The sequence below is a fragment of the Chrysochloris asiatica genome, unplaced genomic scaffold (genome assembly GCF_000296735.1).
Source record: "Chrysochloris asiatica unplaced genomic scaffold, ChrAsi1.0 scaffold00130, whole genome shotgun sequence".
Classification (NCBI taxonomy): domain Eukaryota; kingdom Metazoa; phylum Chordata; class Mammalia; order Afrosoricida; family Chrysochloridae; genus Chrysochloris; species Chrysochloris asiatica.
In genome coordinates, this window is record NW_006408648.1 from 8,671,210 (window position 1) to 8,680,835 (window position 9,626).

At 36.9% G+C, this 9,626-nt stretch overlaps 1 protein-coding gene across 13 annotated transcripts in view; it reads right to left on the bottom strand.

Moving 5' to 3' along the window:
• Nucleotides 1-9,626, bottom strand: part of DLG1 (discs, large homolog 1 (Drosophila)) — a 315,798-nt gene that overhangs the window by 113,885 nt on the left and 192,287 nt on the right. For all 13 annotated transcript variants that reach the window (XM_006869405.1, XM_006869400.1, XM_006869411.1 and 10 more), the window contains one exon: nt 2,092-2,142. In XM_006869405.1, coding sequence (XP_006869467.1) covers nt 2,092-2,142 — 51 coding nt within the window. The remainder of the gene's footprint in view (nt 1-2,091; nt 2,143-9,626) is intronic.

Consider the following 9,626-nt stretch of genomic DNA (forward strand, 5'->3'; position numbering starts at 1 on the left):
CCAGACTGCAAAGCTATTTGAACTGCAAGGTCGGCAGTTCAAGCTCACCAGCTGCTCCTTGGAAATCCCATACACGGTCGCTAAGGGTCCAAACTGAATCGACGGCACGTAACAACAAGTAGGTGAATATATTTGGACCTATTATATAACAGTTACTATTAGTCTAAACACCCAATCTACAGTTTGTCCTAAAATCCTATTTTAATTAAACAAGTTTTTTCAGTCTCAACTGATCAAAAGTTCCTAGAGTTTCAATAATAGTACCAATTATGTGAGGTTATTACATTACTCAGATATTCAAGTTCTATGATCAATCAGTGAAAAATAAAATATTTTATAAATATTATATGCCTGACTAAATAAAAGGAATAAAAAAGGCACTGGGAAAGAATGAAAATTAAATAACGACACTTAGCAGATGTCACAAATGTCTTATTAAAATATGTATAGTACATTAATATTGCATTTACTTAAAAGTTACTCAAGCACCCACCTCATCTAAGTTGGTAACTAAAATTCAGGTACAGCAGCCAAAAAAGACCACATATGTAGAAAAAGTCACCAGGTCTACTGATTCTCATTCAGTCTATTCTGACTTCAAGCATATACAAATCTAATCATCCAGGATTTTAGTCTTAAATATACAGATATGCAATTACCTAGAAAGTTTACTTCTATAAAACATTTAATTTCCCAAAAATGCTGGTCAAAGCAAGGGTGTCATATAAAATGCCGTATTTGCTTAAGTGGAAAACGTATTTTAGCAAATTTAAAGGTCTGAATTTGTACCTTTAAGTAACCTTCTAATTTAGGGAGTATATAATACCAAACTTTTTTATATGAGGGGCTTGAAAAGGTTGTGGAAAAATTGAATGAAAAGATAATGGAATTTTTACATGGACTTTTTGAAGTCCCCTCACAGAGCTTTGTCTACTAAAATAATGGTTATTATTCTGCTAGGAAAGAAAATCAATGCGATTACTCTGTTTCTAGGAAATTAAATACTTTAAATAAATAACAATATGTTATTATTATATGAATAAAAGTAATGGAAGCTTTGTGTTTTTTTTAAAGGAAACTAAGAAACTGTCACATTCTAGAGGAGCCTAAGGAGACAATGACAACTACATGTAATATATTCTGAATGGAATACTGGCACACAAAAAGTCATTATGACACAGGGATTGGAAGCATATGCTGTTGAATGATAATGCATGGAGGGGATTGAAATCATTGCAACGAAACTAAATATAGTAAGATTAAATGTAAACGTGATACTCTCCCATGTAAACTATCACTCAATTCACAATAAAAACTTATTTTAAAAAAGTCATTATGTAAAAATTAAGGAAATCTTAAAATACAAACTTAAATTAACAATGTATAAATTTGGTTTATAAATATGATTGTTGTTGTTAAGTGCCATCCAGTCTGTTCCATCTGATAGTGAACCTGTATGGGGTTACCGAACTGCCCTGCCAAACTTGCAGTCCAGCGCAGTAACCCGCAGTGCCGTATTAGACACAAATATAACTATACTTACTCCTCACTTATTGACAGTGGTTAGGTTTCAAAGACCAGGTGTTACCATACTAAAATGGAAGGTGAGCATATCAAATCACAAACAGGACAACTCTATCATTACCATTATCAGTGCCAAACCACTGAAAATCATGGCCCGTAACAGCCTTGGCATTCATTATTGGAGATATAGGTCATAAAAACACAAAATAGTACAATATCAGATGTTTTACTATTGCTGTAAATGTGAAATGTCAACTAACAAGATACATGGTAAGTAAGGATTAGGTGTATAGTAATTTAAGATGTTAACAATATAGGGAAACGGAGTCCAAGGTAAAATGCTAACTCTGTACATTTTAAAGTAAAAAGTTTACTGTTTAAAAGAAGCTATTAAAAAAAAGTAGTATGTTCTGAAAATACCAAGGCCAATTTCATTATCTGTGAATTAAAAATGAAACCAACATTACATGATCCTTTCATCGAAAGAGCTCCCTTAAACTCAATATGAAAAGAGTACTATATTTAAATAATTATTTTAAAAACATATTTATGTATAAGAGTTTTTACCCTTTCAAGTGTGATTTCTTCATATTCATAATCTGCATCAGTACCATTAACCTAGAGGAAAAAAAAATAGTTCTGAAATTCAGATAGCAAAATTTGAAATGGCAAGACATAATTTTGATGATTTATTACTGTTGTGATAGTAATCAAACAAAACTTCACCATCAGTTCTCAAGTTGATTCTGACTAATGGCAACCCCGTATGTTTCAGAGTAGAACTGTGCTCTGTAGTGTTTTCAATGGTGATAACATTCTAAAAGTAGACTGCCTGGACTTTCTTCTGAGGTGCCTCTGGGTGCGTTTGATCTGCCAACCTTTTAGTTGTAGCTGACCAGTTCGTTTCAATAATTTAAAATGTTAAATTCATAGTATTTAAATGGTTTTCAAGGAATAGAAGAGGACAATTGTCATCAATGAGTTGATATTCATTTTGTCATAAATTTTAAATATGGAAAACGGTACATTCAATTTCTTTTCTTACTGAATTCTAACTCTTTCCTTTAACCTACACATCTTATCAGTTACCAATTCTTACTGATTTGAGTACTGTACTAGAATTTCTTGGAAAATCATTTGCCTCTTCATTCTAATTTCTATTACCTTGATTCAAGGCTCTTGGTTTACTCTCCTTGGGACTACTGTCAATGCAATCTACCCCACTGCCCAAATCAGCCTATATGTTTTAAACAAACTATGTGTATTAAACAGAATTCTAATGCCCATATTTATTATATCATGCTTCCTCCAAAACGTTCAAATACTCTTCTTGTTAAAAACCTTGGGACTTTGCAAAAAGGCTTCATGAACTCACCCCAACCTGCCACTTTGGCTTCATTCCTAATATCTGTATCTCACCTCTTCATGCATCTGACCCACCATCTATGTATGTGCAGTTTCCCACTTCTGTAATTGTTACTTCCGTGGATCTGCTACTACAAATATCACTTAAGAGATTTCATTTCCAAATCTAATTCACTACTAAAGATGTTACTCAAATCTTATATGTTGTTGTTGTTGTTGTTAGGTACCATCAAGTTGGTATCGACTCATAGCGACCTTATTATGCACAGCAGAATGAAACACTGCCTGATCCTGGGCCAACCTCACTACTGTTGCCATGCTTGAGTCCATGGACCCCCAACGAGATAGACTGGCCAAGTGGCAGCATCAATGGACTCAAATCTTATATTTGTTGTTGTTAAGTTCCGTGGAGTCGGATCCGACTCAGTGATCCTGCACAGGATTTCTGAGGCTGTAAATCTTTATGGGAGCAGAAAGCCTCATCTTTCTCCCTCAGAATAGCTGGTAGTCTCGAACTGCCAACTTTGAGGTGAGTAGCCCAATTCATAACCACTATACGCTACCAGAGCTCCTTCAAATCTTATATGTTGTTGTTATGTGACATGGAGTCGGTTCTGACTCATAGCGACCCTGTACAGCGTTTCTGAGGCTGTAAATCTTTACGGGCATAGAAACCCTCATCTTTCTCCCGTGGAACAGCTGGTAGTTTCGAACTGCTAACTTTAAGGTTTGCAGCCTGATTCGTAATCACTAAGCTACCAGAGCTCAACTCTTATATTGTTGTTGTTGTTAAGTGCCATTGAGTCGGTTCCGACCCATAGCGGCCCTGTACAGGGTTTCCGAGGGTGTAAATCTTTACGGGAGTAGAAAGCCTCATCTTTCTCCTGCGGAGCAGCTGGTAGTTTCAAACCGCTGACCTTAAGGTTCGCAGCCCGATTCGTAACCACTACGCTACCAGAGCTCCTTATATAGTCTTGACTAAATAAATGGAACTGAAAAGACAAGGGAAAGGATATAAAAAGAATAGTCTTATTTTTTCTAATATATTACATTCTCTTCTGGAAAAAGTAACTCCCACTGTGAGGGCCACTAATGAAATGTAGGAAATTACTGGAATCAAATTAATGATATAAATCTCTTTAAGCCAATTGGGACTGTGATAAATTGAATTTCAAAAGGTGTACTTCATCTCCCACCCAACATGCTCTTCTGCAATATGAATGAATCACCTCAATTCCATCAATCAAGAGGTAGAGTTTACTCTCCCTGCCCTTGAATCTAAGCAGACTTTGGTAAAAAGAATATATGAGGGTAAGTAAAAATTGTCTACACTCTGGCTGTAGAATTTTAATCCATTTTAAGAAAAGATAATTACATCATTTTTTGACACAATTTCCTTGCTTTTCAATATACTTTGACCATCTGTCAACAAGCTTTCATATTCCCCTTTTAAAAAAATGTTTAGGCTAGACTACAAGCCACAAATGCACCACTGTCTTCACTTCCTCAGAAGAGGTAAATCTTTGTGAGATTTACAGAAAGGGCTATCTGCGGACCTAACAGGTGAAAGTCTGATGGAGCAAGATCAACTATAGGGAGGATGCTTTAACAATACCTCAAAACAAGTTTTTGCAGTGTCAACAGTGTGGGCAGAGGTATGGACAAGCATTGTCATGTAAGACAACAATGCCCTTGGACAGCAATTGTTGTTGTTAGGTGCCATTGAGTTGGTACCGACCCATAGCGACCTTACGTACATCAGAACAAAACACTGCCTGATCCTGGGCCAACCTCACTACTGTTGCCACACTTGAGTCCATCGATGATGCCACTTGGCCAATCCATCTCGTTGGGGGTCTTCCTCTTTTTCTCTGACCCTCCACCTTACCAAACATGATACCCTTACCCTTCTCCAGTGACTGGTCCCTCCTGACAATATGTCTGAAGTATTAGAGATGAAGTTTGGCTATCTTGGCCTCCAAGGAACATTCTGGCTGCACTTCTTCCAAAATGGATCTATTGGTTCTTTTGGCAGCCCATGGCACTTTTAATATTCTCCTCCAACAACATAACTCAAAGGCATCAATACTTCTATGATCTTCCTTATTCCCTACTATGGATAGGAGTACTCTGTGTTAAATCTGAAGTTTAGGCTTCAGCTCTTCAGTGAGCATCTCACAGTAATGGGTACTGTTGATTGGTGAACCTTTTTCCTGATAGTGTTCCAATACAAGCCTTTGAGAATTCCAGAAAACTATAAGCATCCATTTCCCAGCTGATGGTTGACTTTTGAACTTTTTCTTGGTTGGAAATTGAGGATGTTTTCATTCTATACTCTGCCATTTACTCTCAGGCTTGTAGTGATGAATCCATGTCTCATCACCAGTAACAGTAACGATTTTTTTTTTTTCAATCGTTACAAATTTTGTCTTCCTTTGATTATCAGTTCAAATTTTGTTTGCAGGTGTCCATGTTCACACCTGCACAGCAGTTACCTTGAATGGAAAATGCTGGTAAGACAGAAGGTTTAATATAACTAGAGTGTGGATAATTTTTGATTCACTCCCATAGTATATGTGATTGTTGTTGTTGCTAAGTACTGTTGAGTCGATACAATATGATTTATGAGATTAGGTCATATGATGCCTTGTAGTGTTCATCTCTGTCTCTTTAAAATGCACTTTCTGGTAACTCAACCACCATAGAGTAAGGAAGTCTAAAAAATCTAAAGGGAGATCCAAATGAAGGAGAACCAAGGACCTCGGTGAAAACCCTCAGTTGTGCTCCTAATTAGCATCTAGTCAATGTAAATGTGTATTCTGGGATTGTCCAGCCTTTTTCAGTGCTCTAGCAAGTATCATATGAAGCAGAATCTAGTTAATGTAGAAAACCATGAGAAATAATAAATTGCTGTTTTGTAAGCTAAGGTTCAGGGTGGTTTTTTTATGCAGCAACAGATGACCACAATAGAAATATTAATTTTAACTGAGTTGCTTTGCTTTCCTCACCACATTGTTGTTGTTGTTAGGTGCCATCAAGTCAGTACCGAATGACAGCGACCCCATATACAACAGAACGAAACACTACCCGGTCCTGGGCCAACCTCACAATTTTTGCCACACGAGCCCATTAATGCTGCCAATTTGCCAATCCATCTTGCTGGGGTTACAGTGAGGAAAAAACCTAATTGCCATTTCATTGATTCCAACCCATAGTAACCCTGGTTATGGTTTCCAAGGTTCAAACCCAGCAGCTGCTCCTATGAGTTCAAACTGACTGGACAGCACTTAACAACAATAATATCTTTACAGGAGCAGAAAGTCTCCCTTCTCTCATCATTAAAGAAAAGCAACATTTAATTCAAGCCTAGTACAGGTTCTAAGAGTTTTTTCCTTGAGGGCTTTCGAAATCCATATTTGCTATCCTTTATTATGTTCTTAGGTCTTGTGGCTTTTGTGAATTCAATGCACAATTACCACTTTGCTTTTCTTTCTCACCTAAGGGGATTTACCTCTTATTTTGTAACTATGTATTATAAATTCATTTACATATTTTAAAATATCTATTGTTTATATGGATTGAAAACAAAAGAGGATTATTTCCTGCCAACTTGACTCGAAGTCCATTTTTATTATTAAAAATAAAATCCGTATCTGTAGCTATATTTCCTTTCCTTATTCTATAGGTTATCTGCATCATTATTTTTCTTGCTTGAACTTGCTAAAGGAGTCCATCAGTATTTTAAAAAATAGTAATTTCAACATTATTACAGGATATATACCATTCTAAGTCATTACTTTGTGTGCTTTAATTATTATTATTTTTTTTAATCAATGCATTATAAATGCTTTAGTTTCTTTTTTTAATGATGCTTGCTTGGACTTACTGCTTCACTTTTTTGTACTTTAAAAAATATCCATTAAAGTTTATAAATTGCCCTTTGTAACTAGTATAGAATGAATCCCATAAATGTCATGTTGGCTCACTTTCTGTTCTTTTGTCCATTTCTAAATAGTCTGCAATTTTATTATGGAAAACATTACCAAATAATTGTGTGCACAAATGGTTCTCTTGGAGGACTGTTGTGGCACCGTAGGATAAGCACTAGTAATTGCAAGGTTGATGATTCAAATCCACCAGCCGCTCCTTGGAAACCCTATATAAGGTTGTTATCAGTTGCAACTGACTCAACAGCACTTCACAACAACAGTACACGGAGCTTTTGGTGTTATTATGTAAATTCTGTATACTTTGGCCTTATGATTTGTTTTAGGAATTTAAGGTTTTTATTTATAAGTTTTTTCACAAGATTTTCACTTAGTAAATGCCTCATGAGCTTAATTTAATGGTAGTAGCGTAGTGCATTATAAGTCAGTACTGACTCCAACAAACAACAAAACTGTCTTCAACTCAATTTTGATTAATAGTAACGCTGCACAGCGTAAATCTTTACGGTAGCAAAAACTTTCATCTTTCTCCCGTGGAGCTGCTGGTAAGTTTGAGCAGTTGATCTTGTGGCTAGCAATCCAGTGATTATCCTAAGTGCCACCAACCCACACTTTATTTGTGTGAAAATACAGTAGTTGTTGAGAACACCAGGCAAATGGAGATATGTTATTGCTAGTATTTGCTATGCTGTTGTTGTTAAAGTGCCGTCGAGTCAGTTTCAACCCATAGCGACCCTGTAGACAGTTTCCGAGGCTGTAAATCTTTACAGGAGCAGAAACCCTCATCTTTCTCCTGCGGAGCAGCTGGTAGTTTCGAACTGCTGACCTTAAGGCTCAGCCCGATTCGTAACCACTACGCTACCAGAAAGTTTCCTTTGTCTCATCATTAAAAAAAAAAAGCAACATTTAATTCAGGCCTAGTACTGGTTCTAAACATTAAGTGCCGTCAAATCAGTTACGACTCACAGAAATCCTGGTTTCTGAGGAAGGCCTAGTGAGTTTGAACCACCTACCTTGCTTACCGAGTGCTTATTCTATAGTGTCACATTAACACTCCAGTATTTGCTGTAGTATAAAGTATTTGGGGGAGTCTTGGTGTGGCGCTGTGGGTTAATGTGCCAGACTGCAAAACTGTTTGAACTACAAGGTCAGTGGCTCAAACTCATCAGCTGTTCCTCGGAAACCCCATCCAGGGTCACTATGGGTCAGAACAGACTTGATGGTACTTAACAACAATAAATAGTACTTGGGGAGTCCTGTTGTGACGCTGTGGGATAAAGCACTGGACCGAAACATCAGTGTGAACCAAAAGGTCAGTGGTTTAAACTCAATAGCCACTCCTTGGAAATCCTATTCAGAATCAATGACTTGGAACCTACTTGATAGCAGTTAACAATGACAACATAGTATTTGGAGTCCTGGTGTGGCGCTGTAGTATAAGAATGGATTGCAAGATCAGCAGTTCAAACTCACCAGTCACTCCTCCTATACAGGGTCGCTATCAGTTGGAACTGACTTGACGGCACTTAATAATAATATCTGCTAAGATTTTAATTTGGTCTTGCTAACAAAATGAGATTTTTGTGTAGGGGGGTATTCGTGTTGCTGCTGTTAAGTGCCATTGAGGTGGTTGCAACTCACAATTTTGCATAGGGTCTCTGATGTTGTGGAATGGCTGGTAGGCTCAAAACACCAACCTTATGGTTCATGGCCTAGAGTTTATCCTATAGAGCCACCACACTCTCAGGAGGGTTGGTGGGTGGTGGTAGTTGGAGAAAAAACTAGATGCAAATTGGGATCTGATTGTGAAAAGTCTTAAATTGCTTTCAAAGAGAGATATATGGAATTCTTAAAGTATCAAACAGGTTTTGTTTTCACGACAAAGAACTAGTAATATAAAATGGAAATGAAAAACTGGAGGAAAAAATCTGATTATGACATAAGAAATTAAATATCTAAGACAAGTTACTGGAGTCCTGGTGTGGCGGGGTAGGGTAATGCGCTAGACTGCAATGTCAGCAGGCTCAGCAGCCGCTCCTTGGAAAGCCTATACAGGGTTGCTATAAATCAGAACCGATTCTACAGCACTGAACAACAACAAAAAGACAGCTTCCTACATAAGGGAGCAAAAAAAAAAAAAATCCTAGTATTATTAGGGGAAACCGCCCCCCCCACAAACAAAGCTATGTAACTAAGAATAACTAAGGTATAATAAATTTGACCAGAAAATTCATCAGATTATGCAACCTAGACCAAAAGTTAAGCTTTACTCCACTGTGCTTATGAGAGTGGCTGGTGGGTGTGAACTGTTGAGTTTTCGGTAAGCAGTTATCCTATAGATCAACACCAGGACTAAAGCATATTTATCATATTTTTGTTAACAGAGTTAATGGACTCATATTTCCAACTGCTTTTTGCTAATATAATGGAATAGCATTTATTATTTAACTTTTAAAGTGTGCATGCTTTTCTCTTATTAAAATTTTGCTTTAATTATGGATACATACAATACGTCACAATGTTCCACTCTAGTTTACATAAGGTTTTACAGTGCCTAATTTTTCGGACAGACAGACCTCGACTTTCATTACTGAAAGATTCTCTGGGAAAATTATTTAATGATGCAGAATGCATCAAGAGAAGATGGAAGGAATACACAGAATCATTGTATCAAAAGGAAATGGTTAATGATCAACCATTTCAAGAGGTACCATATGAACAAGAGCCAATGATACTCAGGGAGGAAGTCCAAAGGGCATTGAAGGAATTGGCAAAGAACAAGGCACCAGG